Source organism: Pseudorca crassidens, chromosome 2 (genome assembly GCF_039906515.1).
Source record: "Pseudorca crassidens isolate mPseCra1 chromosome 2, mPseCra1.hap1, whole genome shotgun sequence".
NCBI lineage: Eukaryota > Metazoa > Chordata > Mammalia > Artiodactyla > Delphinidae > Pseudorca > Pseudorca crassidens.
Genome location: NC_090297.1, coordinates 50561207 through 50576169, shown reverse-complemented (window position 1 = coordinate 50576169; position 14963 = coordinate 50561207). Strand labels below are relative to the sequence as shown.

Sequence of the window (14963 nt, the reverse complement as noted above, 5' to 3'; positions counted from 1 at the left end):
ACATTAACTAACTTCATGTGATTAAACAAATATTTATTGAGCATCCATTAACATGAACAGAATTAAACCTTTCCAAGACACGTTCCAAGAACATGAAACACCTGCACTTTTCTAAAAACTTCACAACTCATTTTGAAAAACCTGTGTAAGATTCGGAAATGGGGTACTGGAAGAAAGAAACCTCCAAATAAAGCAGCTTTAAAAACTGCTTAACTAAGAGAAATCTGGGTTGGAAGTCCACAGCTGATATGACTAAATGGTGATTTCAGGATACAAGTGCCTTCTTCCTTATTGTTCCACTAGGGTTGCCCTCAGGCACATGGCATTCCAGATGGGGAGGGAGAAGAGCTAGGGAAAGCAGCCCATTCTTTTAACAGGCACACATCACTATTATTCACATCTCTTTGGCCAGAACTTGGTTAAATGGCCCCACCTAGTTACAAGGGAATCTGGCAAGTAGTTAATCTAACTCCCCCACCCCATGGTAAATATAACAAGCTGAAGTATGGGGTTCTATTGCTAAAGGAAGAAGGGGAGAAAGAATGGATATAGTCGTAGTCTTTGCCAAAAAAACACAAAAAAACCCCAGAAATATTCTGGATTCCATGATAATGCAAATTGGAGATATAAAAGAGCACACCAAAAATATCATTTTTACACATCATTCACCACACACACACACACAAAAACAAATGAAAAAATTAGAATTATTTTTTCTTTACCAATCTAAATATTTAAGTCCTTTATTTAAAGCAACAAATGTGCACTTGTACCCACTAAAAATTCATCATATCAGACACAGAATCGGAAAGTTTATTTACTTTAAAACATTTGACAAGTATTGTTATTGGACAATCATTTATTTAAAATAATATACTAAATACAAAAATAAATCAAGTATTGCTTCTATTTTTCAAGTGTCAAAGTCTTTGCCATAGAAAATAGAAAGAACCTTTTATAAACTAAAAATTACATTTAAGCTCCATCAAGTTTAATAACTGCACACGATTTCCTTTTATGTTTGTGCTTTACAAATTTCCAAACTACTTCTTTGCAAGGTACAGGTTCACAAGAATGTATGCATACAACCATATACACACATTTTTACATAGGAATGTTTCTCATTAAATATACATATAGAGAACCTAAAACAGATAGTACTGTGGCCTAAAAGCCAACCCACTGGGCCACATGTGCCACTATACAGCAACAGGTGTAGATGCAGAAGCATTATTTGACATTCAAATGAGCGCTCCAGTTATCAAAGACGATGACATCTGAGTAAGGGCTACTCAGTTTAATGTTTCTAGACAAGACATTAGTTCTTAATCTATATTAAATCATTAGTTCAACAGCCTTATTCATTAAAAAAAATAGAGTGAACTTCAAATATTTCACAATACATTAAGTTAAGCGGAGGATAAACATCATTGTCATATGTATACACACTTTTATTTTAAAAAGATAAAGGAATACTTATTAATCTTAGAGCAAATACTCAAAATTAAAGATCATTCCCAAATTGGTCTGTGGTTTTACTTTATAATCACTGGGACATTCAATTCCTTATCAATCAATCAGAGAGATAAATGCTGAATTTCTCTTCCCTGGTATATGCACTCAAGCCTCACAGCACAGACAGACATGTATAATCATGGTTCAAGATGAATATTTATAATGCTTTACCACCCACAGGGTGTCAATCTCACTACACTAACCAGATGTGGAAAAGACTCTCACTTCTGATCAGTTCCTGAATTTCCATATGATTAATCACAATAATACAGAACTTTAAATTACATTAGTAATTTATTAGTATAAATACATATTGAGCATTTTAAATTCTACCAACTAGAAAAGTGCTAAATCATCACAAAATTTGCTTTTTCTCTATTTAGGAAAAAGAATCTAGCCTTACATCCTTATTCAGAAATTGCATGAATTTTTCAGAAATTCCAAATATAATGATTGAAAATTTATAAGCAATTGAACTGTGAAAATACTAATTTATTGAAATTGATGTTTTACAATAAATTTCATTAAAAGGGAGCTTGAAGAGCTTGTGAAATCTCAATTATAAGCAAGTAGTAAACACCAAAGGAGCAGATATCTTACATTGACCAAAATGTACCAAAATGCTATAATATTTAGAAAATTTTAATTAGCATGCTAAAATATTTTCAAAAGCTTATTTCATTTCACTAAAAGTCACAGGCAAGCAGAGACTACAATAATACAGGAAAATGAAATCCAACAATATAATTGTACAAGTAAAGAACACCAAAATCTAAGAGGTAGTCAAAAGAAGTAACCCTGATAAAATATCCTGACAGATGCTCCCTAATCTCAGAGACCCAAATATAGTATGAAATTCTTATATTTTCAGTGATTAGAAAACATTTACTGGTATAGAATATAAAAACCAAGTATCTAAATGAATAATACTGTAAATGGAACAATACTCATATTTGCAAAAAAAAAAAAAAACTAAGAATAAAATCTAGAACAGATGTCTACAGCCTGCAGGCCAAATCTGGCCTACTGCCAGTTTCTGCAAACAAAGTTTTACTGAAATATAACTACACCCATTTAATTTACATATTGTATATGGCTCCTGATTTTATACTTACCGCTGAGTCGAGTACTTGCGATAGATCATATGGCCCACAAAACCTAAAATACTTACTAAAACATTGACCATCTGTCCCTTTACAGAAAGTTTGCTGACCCGTGGTCTAGACATATGCTGATAGGTATGTAGTTCTGAATAGCACTGGAAAGATTATGTCACAACATAAGGTATTCAACCATAAGGAATGTAAGATACTAGTTACATCATAATTCAATTATTTTTCATATCTGAAATCGTCCTAACGTTTTTCTTTTTTTCATTTTTGTGGTCTAACATCAATGAGTGTTTCCAAGTTATTATAAAAAGATTTAGTACTACACTGTCCAAGAAGTTTCTGCAATGATGAAAGTATTTTATATCTGCACTGTCCAGTACTGTAGCCACTAGCCACATACGGCTATTGAGCATCTGAAATGTGGCTAGTGCAACCAAAGAACTGAATTTTTAATTTTAATTAAATTGCCAATGTGACTTTTGGCTACATTATTGGACAGCACAGATTTAACTCAACTCAACTAAATTAAAATTCCAAAGTGTGACTCTTAAAAATGACCAAAAATAACAGAGTAATGCCTTTGAAAAAAGGAGCTTTGGGCAGAAATGAACTGAATACCATAAACTCAACCCAAGACAAATTCCTTAATTAGTAAGCAAGATAAAAGTGATTCCAGGGCTTCCCTGGTGGCGCAATGGTTGAGAGTCCGCCTGCCGATGCAGGGGACACGGGTTCATGCACCCCGGTCCGGGAAGATCCCACATGCCGCAGAGCGGCTGGGCCCATGAGCCTGTGCTTCCGGAGCCTGTGCTCCGCAATGGGAAAGGCCACAACAGTGAGAGGCCCGCGTACCGCTAAAAAAAAAAAAAAAAAAAAGTGATTCCAAATTGTTCCTCTACTTCACTATCTCTTTTCAGTGAAGAGGCAAAACTACTAATGCATCTTTTTTTTTTTTTAGCAGAAACCCTGATAATTTTATGCTTAAAAGTAATAATAATTGTAATCTTCATTAATTATATTAAAATAGTGTGGGCATTTCACACGAAGTATATTTTTTAGCTTGCTTCCCATCAGAAAGTCATCTCTTCAAGTCAGTTCATTTCTATACCCTTAACATTTCAACCATGCTGCACAGAAGCCTTAGTTTATAGTAGGTACATATGAGAACTGTGACCTCTTCTAAATCTGCAAAATTGCCAAGTAGTCACTTCTATGGAGAAGTCATTTTAATAGTCCAATCTTCCAAATGCTATATCTTCCATTACATGATAAAATATACCCATTCAGCGACAGAATTAGAGGACAGAGGTAACGCCTTGTGTAGGTCAAGTCAAAAAATATAACTCTTGTATAGTTCTCCACGTGCCTACCTCACAACTATTTTTTTTCACAACTATTTTTATACCAAAACACTAAAATAGATGTATTTTTAGATTACATATTACCGATTACACATTGCAAATTAGTTACTGGTCCAACCGAAAACATTAAACTAAAATATACAAAGTCAATTTGAGATAATATAATACTCTCAAAAGACAAATGTTTGAGATTTTTGCCTTATTATATCATCTTCCATTTATTCACACATGCTAATTTCACATTCTGTTTTCAAAATCAGCTGGCAAGACTAATTTTATGAATTTTGATTTTAAAATAGCTGATGTCCAGAATCATACACTTCTTTTCCAACCTGGTAGTTAGTTGAAAGATACAAAATATTTTAAGGGCACTTCTGTTTATGTGTTCTTTTGCAGTTTAATCAGATGTCGTAGCAGGAACTTTAACAGAGAGATTTCTTCTGGTGCTGGTGATGTGCCGCTGCTGTGCTAGGAAAGACCGGGCAGGAGCACAAGCCCCCGTGTCTCTGTAAGCACCACTGCCGCTCACGAGTCTAGATTCCATCCCTAATTTCTGGAATGCTAGACTCTGAACAAAAATAAACAAATAACATGACTATGTAGAGTTTGCAAAGTGCTTTCCACATATACAAAGTCATTTAATCCTCAAAACAATTCTATATAGCTGGTATCTTCCTCATTGTTATAGAAAAATTAAGGGTTCAGGAGCTACACTCCACGTGATAATGCCAGTAAGAAAGGGGAAAACAAAGGCATAAATCCCTGTTTCTCTATTTTGACCCATTAAATTTGAAATTGTTAAAAACAGTAGCTTAAAATAATGCTCCAGAATTAAGCTTAATTCTAACAGTAGAAAAAAGTCCCAAGGCAAATTTTTGTGTTGGGGCCATTACTCCAGCCATTATGAGCAGACACAGCACAAGAGAAAAGCTTAGGATCAATGGTTCTTGAAGTGTGGTCCCTGGATTAACGTTTGCACAACTGGGAATTTAAAAGTGCAAATTATACCTGTGGATTCTACCCAGACCTACTGAATAAAAAGCTCTGCAGGTAAGTCCAATAGTTTGTGTTTTAACAAGTCTTCTGTTGAATGCTAAAGTTTGAGAATCACAGAATAGTTCAAATTTACTATGGTCTAGCTATATATCAGTACATGACAAATTACTGGAGTTGTGGCTATTGGGTTTCTTACTAAGGGAAGAAGTCACTACTCCTCTCTCACTAGATCACATAAAGCGATTTTACTGAACTTAGCTTCACTGGTAACTAGTACAATAGACAACAATATTGTAAATGCTCAAAAAATATGGGTTGAAAAATGATTAAATAATGCATTATTTGGCTCTAATATCTTTGATGATTTATGTATCAAGAGGCCACAGAACAACAAGGAAAATAATACATTGTGCCTAATCTTAACCAGGATGGCTAACCCATGAAGGAAGGTTCTGGGGACACCTCACACAATCTCCTTCAAGGTCTTGCTAAATTAAGCCAGATTTCACCAAATAGAGAAGGGAGGGAGAAAACGCAGACAAAAAGTATGATGACATGAAAGAAAAAGGCATGTTTGAGGATGGAGAACCAGTTCTTCATGGTGAAGCACAGGCTTCACATGTGGAGAGTCTATAAACTGATATTCCCTCATACTAAATAAATGGCAGCTAAGGTAGATAATGGCTGTGTTATTATCTATGCTAGCTGATTAGGATACTCGAAAGAACCATATACATCAGGAAATGCTACTCTTGAAAACATCCCACCATACTAAGGATGACAAAATAAAATATACCAAATTATTTTATACTATTTTCTCTGTTAGGACAGATAGACAATTCTTAAAGAGCAGTCTCTGGATTAAAAAAAAGAAAATACAACAAAGGATACACTGAGAGGCTTTAGGGATGTTAAAATACATGCTGAGTACTAGAAGCAATTAATTTTGCATTATACAGATATTCGTATTTCTACAGAAACACTTTATGAAGCACAAATTAAATGTTTTAGCTCAAATAAGGCGATTCTAAAGATGTTTAAGAACTGTATGAGTGCTTCATGTGCATTAACTTAAAGGTTGGTGAGTCCTGAAATCAATTTAGTGGTTTTCAAAGTCAAAATCAACTAAAAATATAAAGTAAATTTGGATTATGATCAACATTTAAAAAAAAAACGAGAGAATATAATAGAAAACACCTGAGTGCAACACACACAGTCAAGGTAACTTTGTTCAGTTATACATAAACATGAACACATACTAATTTGTAGTATAAAGTATATTTCCTTCTGTGGTTCATGGTCAAAATGTTTGATAAACACTGTTCTAAACATCGATTCACTGGCTAAATTTCAACTCACCTTATTATACCAGGCAGAAACAATGAGTTTTTCTTCATAATCGCGGAATTTTGCTACTTTACATTCACTCTGGAAAAAGATATGAGGACTATTAAAATTCCAGAAACAAACCCAAATTACTGAAAATGGAATATTTTTTTCACTATGCCCATGATCAAGAGAATGGGAAGAATGCATTGTGAGGCACAGAAAGTATACAAATTGTAAAGCTGAATCATGGGAAATGCATGCCCAGCACCTTTAGGAAAGAGTAAGATTGTGACTAATAAATCTTTATTTTAGGAACTGTACTGGTAGAACAGATATTAAACAATAACAAACGAGAAACGAGTGATTCTTATGCTACTGTCTCCTATATCTAGAGAAAAAAGTAACAACTGGCTTAGGTGACAAAACAAAGCTGCACCTGCGGAGAGTCGAAACTACGGAGAAAAAGGATGTAGGGAAAAATACCCCAGAAAATCCTTTAAAATTTCCTGTAAAGCTTAACAAGAATTGTTCTGTCTCAGTCCTTGGTGACTGTATGCTACACTGCCCAGGGCCCTATCTGCGTGCCACCCTAGAGACTGACGTTCATTTCTTAGTTACTCTAATACAGCTGATTTTGTACATGTTGTGGAGCGCGCCAGATATAGCTGGCATCTAAAACATATGAATGTTCCTACAGCAAGATGCTCGTGGTACAAAAAGCATACAGGAAACAAAGGAGGTAAGATGCCCATCTTCTCGCTCACATCCACTCCAGACAGACTGCCCGAGAAGGATGCAGACAGAATAACCTCTGCTATAAACATTAGTTTTCTCCTTTTTAGTGTTTGCAGTGTGTGTACAGATAACTACACATAAATTAAAGGCCCATATGCTGTGACTTAAGATTTTCCTCACAGCCCTATATTAGAGGCACCATTTTGTCATCACACTTGTAAAGGAGCTACATTTCAAGTATCAACACTGGTGCACATTCTCATTGGCTTTCACTGGGAAGTGACTATTCAAAGCAACTTAGAGTTCATAGATTATTCAGTTCAAGTCCCATTATTTTACAGATGAGGAGACTGAGGACCAGAAAGGAGTGACAACTTTAAGACAAGTTAACAGTAAAGCTGTAACCTTGGCTTCTGATTGATGTGATATTTAATGCCGTGGGGGTACAGAGATATGATACAGCCTCTGCCCTCACGACACTCTGACACATGCCATAAAGAAAAATGCTATTGTGGGATGAATTCATGAGTTCAAAGTACATAGAGTCACTATAAAGAGACAACTAACTTTGCCTAAGATATACAAGGAGAGCTTTATAAATGGGAGATACTGGAGCTGGATCCTGAAGAATGAATAGTATTTCTTCAGAGAGACACTTCTATCCAGTGATTTTTTACAACACTTGACATGGCCTGGACAAGCACTTGCAGCAAGTGCACCATAAGGCTGGTGTGTACTCTGTACATTAAAGTCTTTAAAGCTTTAAATAAATTATTTCCACCACAGTCTCTATCTACTGGCTCAGAAATAATATGAGTAAATGAATATAGTGTATTTCCCTGAAATAATATGAAGAAAATGGTAAATGAATATAGTGTATTTCCCTGAAACATAACCTTCCTAGTTGATTTACTGGGAGAAGAAAAGTAAAAGAAGAATCTGGTTAACTGAGTGTAGTACATTTTTAAAAAGGTGAGCTTTGTGTTTTTTTTTTTAAATGAACTCTCATCCACATAATATTAAAAGGAGTATGATGGCAGGACTCTACTAGAAAGAAGGGCTGTCTATATGATTGGCTGATACAGAGGGAGAGACATACAATGGAGCAAGACACATGAGCTTGTAGAGGCCCATCTTGTGGGCTTGTGAGATGCTTTGTAATAAGCATACTGAGTGCTAAAACATGACACTCCTAACTTCTAAATTCTTGTGAAATTTGATCATTAATGGCAAATACTGACAGCAGTTAATTATACATTGACAGAATAATTAAGAGGAGATATATGAATATGGAAGTTTTACCTCCAGAATCTCAATTCTTCTCTCTTTCTCTGCCAACTGCTTTCTAAGTAGCATTATTTCAGCTGATGCTGGATTTAATTTGGGGTCTAAAGTTTTTATTACCTGTTTAAAGGAAAAAAACAAATCTCTTACATTCACTTTATCTTGTCAAATACTGAAATAAGAACACAGTGTGTAAAATCTGTGTAAAGTGGAACATTATCCAGAAAGTGATCCAGGAGCTAACTATAACTTGTTTCACATTCTAATTTGAGTAACAAAAATAACATTCTACAGACTAGAAATGGTGTAAAAATTCAGTACAAAAATGGGAAGATACCCATCCCCAAATCAAATATCCTTCTCCAGGCTCAGTACTCAGAAATAGTTACTTAGCCTTATCAAGCTTTGAGCACTGAGGTCTTGAAATAACACTTTTCTACCTTTAACTTGAATCAGATAAATTAAAACATTTTTTAATTAATTAAAATGAATTCAATAGTTATATGGGAACTTGCTAACTGTACAAAGTAGGAGTAACTAACACAAAAAAAAATTCTTAGCAACAATCTTTTACTACCATTATCTAGTTAGATGTAATTCAATATATAAGATAAATATAATAGACATTGATGATTTTGTCTGCAAATTCTAGAGTATTCAATCATATCCATGTTAATTACCAAATGTGAGCAAAAACAAAGTTTGATCAGAATGTTGTTCAGAGACTGAACTAAACTATGTAGTCAGCAGTATGGTAGCAAATCAACTCAGAAATATTAGGTATAAATACAAGCAAAACAAGTTTCCAATAATAAGGTCATCTGTATCACCTAATTACAAATCTATTTTAAAAGATTTAAAATTTAATGACAAGAAAATTTCATCTATGTTTATAGAGGTAAAGAAAAAAGAGTAGAAAGTAATATCCCTAAACATTACTGTGGTTCATTCAAAACGATTCACTGCTAAACGTGGCAGGCACTGTGGCAGATGGGGCTGCAGCAGTTTGCCAGAGTCAGGGCAACTGACTCTTACGAAGTACCTCCCCTTATGAAGTACACATTGTAAAAGCAGACACATTAGTTTTTAAATCATAATTACAAAGAACACATAAAAATTGGTTGCCTCTAAGTGATAGAAAGTATGGTTGTGACTTTTCTATATTTTCTGAGCTTTCTATCATGTACATATGTTACTATTTTAACCTCTCCCCTGAAATAGTGTAAGAGTAAAAAATGAAATCATGTTTACCAAGAAAGCAACTATTTTTTAAATGATAATATTTGATAATGGCAAGAATACAGTATTCATTGTCATTGCTTTGTCCAATTAGTTATAATACTTTTAGAATATCATGTAGAAATACATGTTAAGCATCTTAAAAATGTTCTTATCCTTTGACCCAATAACTTTGATGCATTAACCTAGGAACAAGGTTAACATAATAAACCAAAATAAGGGGAAACTTTCTGTATAAATATGTTTCCCGTAGCCTTATTTCTAGGAGCAAAAAAGACATGGAAACAAACTATTTCCAACAATAGGATGTTGACTAAGTAAACAATGATATATCTACTCAACTGAAAGAATATTATGTAGCTAACTCTTTAATTTTGCAGTCCGCTCCATACACAAGTGTATTGTTTGCTGCTGTATTCCCAGTGCTTACCATGACAGGTGCTTGATAAATATGAAGCTATATTTATATAACATGAGGACATTAAGTTTAAAAATACAAATCACACGATCAAAATCATACGTGATACGATCATACAAATTGGGTGTGTGGGTGTGTTATGGTAAACAATCACAGAGATAATAGGCACTGAAAAAAATGCACTGTTAACAGCAGTTGTCTCTGGGAACCTTTCAATAAATTTTCTACTGAAAGCATTTACACATTTGTAACAGAGACACTGAACTGTGGCAGACTGCCCGGATGTTTAGTAAGTCGGCCTCCTGAAGTTGGGTGCAGCCACCTGCCTGAGTTCTGCCCAATGAAATGCAAGGGAAGAGATTTACGCCTGATCCATTACATATGTCCCATACGATCTTGGCTTGTCTTCCCTCCTCTGTAGCTGGACAATGTCGAGTGAATCTGAGAACCCCTTAGTGAAGAAGGCTGACCCTTCGTCAGTTGGGGGCTCTGAATGACTGCATAGAGTACGGCCCCTCCCACACTGACGACTGAACTTCATGTGATCAAGAAGGGAACTTCTGGGCTTCCCTGGTGGCGCAGTGGTTGAAAGTCCACCTGACGATGCAGGGGATACGGGTTCGTGCCCCGGTCCGGGAAGATCCCACATGCTGCGGAGTGGCTGGGCCCATGAGCCATGGCCGCTAGCCTGCGGGTCCAGAGCCTGTGCTCCGTCCGCAACGGGAGAGGCCACAGCAGTGAGAGGCCCGCGTGCCGCAAAAAAATAAATAAATAAATAAAAAGAAAAGAAGGGAACTTCTATCTTGCTAAGCCTTGAGATCTTGGGGCGTACCTGTTGCTGCAGGTACTATTTACACCTTAATAAATAAAAAACTTAAACATAAGGGAAGACATGTTAGTATTTTAAGGCTCTGTCATAAAATTCTCTTCTTTTATTCAGTAACTAAAAAAGGGCACATTAACATTCTTTGAGAATACTTACAGTTAATTAGGAAAATATATTCATGGAAATAAAAGATTTTATGAGAACAGTACTTACAGATATTTAAGAAAAAGTATGAAATAAGGAAAAGAATAATTAGTCTGGTGAACATTTAGACATTAACTGTCTAATACAGACTTAATGCTAAAACAATTTAAACAAGTTTGGTGAACATTTAGAACATTAACTGTCTAATACAGACTTAATGCTAAAACAATTTAAACAAGTTTGCAAAGCTCAATTTTCACAAAGGCAAATGTTCACTGTAAGAGCTAAAGATTACATACCTTACAGTAGTCATTTTCTCTATATGAGGTCACTACAATCAATATTTAACTGTCCCTATGAAGCCATGCGTAGTATTTTCTGATGCTGATGAGTGAGAGGGAAAGAACATGAGGACTGAGGTGGAGACGCACCAGGAACCTGACTGGCAAGGCAGGGTAGTGGGGAGCAAAGCGATGTGACATAGATCCAAGAAGAGGTGGGAAAGGCCCAATTAGAACCCAACTCACAAAGACTAAAACCCTGAAAGGTAAGCCACTCACATTTCTTGCTTTCTCTAAGTACATTTTGTATCTTTCCTCCATTGCTTTCATATCTTCATCTTTCTTCTGAAGAGCAGCTTCAAGTTCGTTGATCTTTTGTACTGTTATTGAAAAGAAAATGAAACGAGCAATTTAAAGTACTCCCTCCTCACATAAAAAAAAATATATTTTCTAAAGACTGATAATGAGAACTTAGAAGAGAAACATTTCATTTCTTCTTTGTAGTCAATTCTTATCTAAAACTTTTGAACTACACCCAATACATCCCTGATCATTTTGTATTATTTTTTCTTAAAAAATATCTCTAATCTGCTTTACTGAGTTATTTTTCTCCCTTCTATCAAGTATTTCATTGAGCAAATACACCTTACAATGTAAGCACAACCATCACAAAATAAAGCATTCTTTCTACATGTTTGAAGTTCATTTCAATCTGATTATAAATTATTTTATTTACACTTCCATAGTATTAATTTTATTATATTTTACAATGTTTGATACTCCTATATATCAGGTCATTTTATTAGATTTACCTTTTTTTGCTTTAGGATATGATCATTTATTAATTACTTAAATCACTAAAAATTATTATGATTCTTATTTGCAATGTACGTATCTGCATTGCCTGAAGACTTATATACACAGTTCTTGCATCCTTCAACTAAAAAAGTCAAATCTTTACATAAAGTCTGATCCAGATTTTTACAAATACCTACCATTCTGGTTTACATCTGGCTGGAGGTCTTCAATGAGCTCTTGTTTCTTCTGTAATTCTTCATGGACCTCCGTTAGTTTTTCCCTAAGTAGTGGAAAGAGCATGGAGCTTTGGAGCCAAACAGACCTAAGAATGAAAACTGGTTTCTGCCACATAACATTTGTGGACTGTGGGAAAGTCACTTTCTGATCCTCAGTTTCTTCATCTGTGAAATGGGAATAATACCTGCCAAATATTCTAGGGGTTGGTTATGAGGATGTAAACTGCCTGACACATGGTGGGTGCCAAAAATTTTACAGTTTTCCCCTGGCCACCCTTGCTTCCTAAGAAAGTTAAATATTTTATAGGTTAAACATCCCACACTTCCACATAATCTAGTTCTGACAGTTGTCTGCTTTATAAACTCTTCAAACGACATTAGCGATAAAAAAATGTAGGAGTTTGGGATCATGAGCAGGTAGGCTGACCCTTTTACCATGTTCTTCTTTTCACTTTTGATAGCAGTGGTGAACACTGAATTGGCATCAGCGTTTTTACTTTTAATAAACAAAATCAGAAAAGGATATTAATAACTTCAGAAGCTTTTAAAACCCTTCCCCTCTCATATTTGAAATGAAAATCAGTTTTACTTACATATGAGCTTCCAACTTCTGCTTTAGTTTGCTGGACTATAAAAATTAGAAAAAGTTGCTGTAAGATAACTATTGTGACAAAGGTAAGTTTTCCAGACATTGAAATCTCTTTACCTCCTTTTGAAGGGATACTATATAAAATTATAAATGTTTTAAAAATTTGTATTTCTAATAACATACTTTTAAAAACAGGAAATTTTAGGTATATTCTTACTTCAAAGAAGAAAGAGAAAGAGAATAGGAAATTAAATTAGGAAGAGTAAGTATCATAGCAGAAAAATACTTCATATTTTTGAATACAATGAAAATAAAATTTGAACTCAAAGGAAAATAGCAAATGCAAGCTGAATGTGATATATTGAGGAGTATCAAACATTTAAACTCCTAAAGAATCATCCATCTAAAACACAAATTTTAGGATTTTAGACCTTCACTAAAGAATAGACTTAATGAACAAAAATTATCTCTATAATAAAACTTTATCATTATAAATGCAAGCACTTTCAATATTAACATCAAAATGAAGCAATTGGATTTTGTTAAAAAATAAAATTTAAAACACAAAATTTCCTCTTTAAAAGAACTTAGGAATTAGATTGCAAAAAGGAATTTAGATTGCAATACTAGTTCTGTATCATCTACCAAATAGTTTGAAGAGTTTAAAATATATAATCTAAAATGTAATTTGGACACCAATAAATTTTTTTAAAAAGATAAATTTAAAATCCTTAAAACGCTGCAATCCAAAATGTACTACCCCAAAATGATCCCATTTAAAAATATTTTTTAATGTGGCTTAAAAAAATTTGTATTAGAGAGGTTACAATACTGTATATATGCACATATGAGATGCTGCCATGCATGAGATGATTTCTATTTTCCAAGCCCCCAGGGAAAAAAGAGAAAATCATATAAAGCGTATAAAAGACAGAAAGAAAACTCAACCCTTTCAATCTTCCTTTTCATCTCTTTATTTACTCTCCCTCATCAATACAAGTATAGTTACCTAACATTCTATCCAATCAATATCTAACACACATCTAGCCCTATCTTTTTTTTTTTGGAACAGAAAAAGTTTTATGGAAGGGCCAAGCAAGGAGAATGGGCAGCCTATGCTCAAAAAGCCTGAACTCCCTGATGGTTTTCAGGGAAGAGTTTTTATAGGCAAATTTTGAGGGAGGGCTACAGGGTGCATGACCTTTCTCTGATTGGTTGGTGGTGAGGTAACAGGGCAGTGCTCTAGAAATCATGTGCTCAGCCTGAAGTTACCATCCTCCACCTGGGTGGGGATCTTACTTCCTGTAGAAGAACTCAGAGATATATTGTTATGTATATCCTTTGAGGAGGAACCAGGACCATGCTTCATCTGCACTGTTGTTTCTTGACCGCTCCTCCTCTGTTTCTGCATTCTCTCCCTTCCCTAATTAGTAACTGTTTGAATCTGCCCTTTAGAACTCAGGTAAGGTCTAGGAGGCCAAAGCCTTTTTCCTTAAAACATGAAATGGGAGACAGAGAAAGACTTTTGTACTTGGGAGGGTTCTACAGCGTCCCGCTCAGTTTCAAGCATGCTTATTGGGATCATTGTTTCTAAGCCTCTTCCATGAGCAGAGCTAGGAAATATGCACACACACACATACACAATGCACATACACAACATACTTTTTTGTATGTATGTTATAGTCAACAAAAAGGGCTTTTTGTTGAAATGAACATTTTGTCCTTCATTTTGCTTCCTAGACTCCCAATAGCATAGCCCACTGAGGAGCTATTGGCACAAAGCCCATTTAGTATTTTGAAGTCTTTGTGAAGAAAGCAGTTCTTCAATTTGAGTTTATGGATCCAACTCCCATTTCAATGTTGTTCATTTTCTCTCTCATATATTAGTTCAAAAAAATCTCTGCTCATCCATACTATTTTACAAAGTCTATTTATATTTTCCAAATGCCAAACTTTCATCAAATAATTCTCTTGGGGGACTGTTTGAGATGCAAGCTGTGGCAGAAAAGAAGAGGAAAGAATGGTCTGTGGGCCAGCCCACCTGTGCTTTGCTCTCATTCTGTAAGTTTGCTAGTTGCAAGTCCAGACTGAGAATGAGCT

The 14963-nt window shown here is 34.8% G+C and overlaps 1 protein-coding gene across 2 annotated transcripts in view; it reads right to left on the bottom strand.

Moving 5' to 3' along the window:
* Nucleotides 1–792: 792 nt before the first annotated feature.
* Nucleotides 793–14963, bottom strand: part of HOOK1 (hook microtubule tethering protein 1) — a 67323-nt gene continuing 53152 nt past the window's right edge. For both annotated transcript variants that reach the window (XM_067726341.1, XM_067726340.1), the window contains 6 exons: nucleotides 12868–12902; nucleotides 12236–12318; nucleotides 11520–11620; nucleotides 8351–8452; nucleotides 6344–6412; nucleotides 793–4556 (listed from right to left, as the gene is read on the bottom strand). In XM_067726341.1, coding sequence (XP_067582442.1) covers nucleotides 4386–4556; nucleotides 6344–6412; nucleotides 8351–8452; nucleotides 11520–11620; nucleotides 12236–12318; nucleotides 12868–12902 — 561 coding nt within the window. In that variant the 3' untranslated portion in view covers nucleotides 793–4385. The remainder of the gene's footprint in view (nucleotides 4557–6343; nucleotides 6413–8350; nucleotides 8453–11519; nucleotides 11621–12235; nucleotides 12319–12867; nucleotides 12903–14963) is intronic.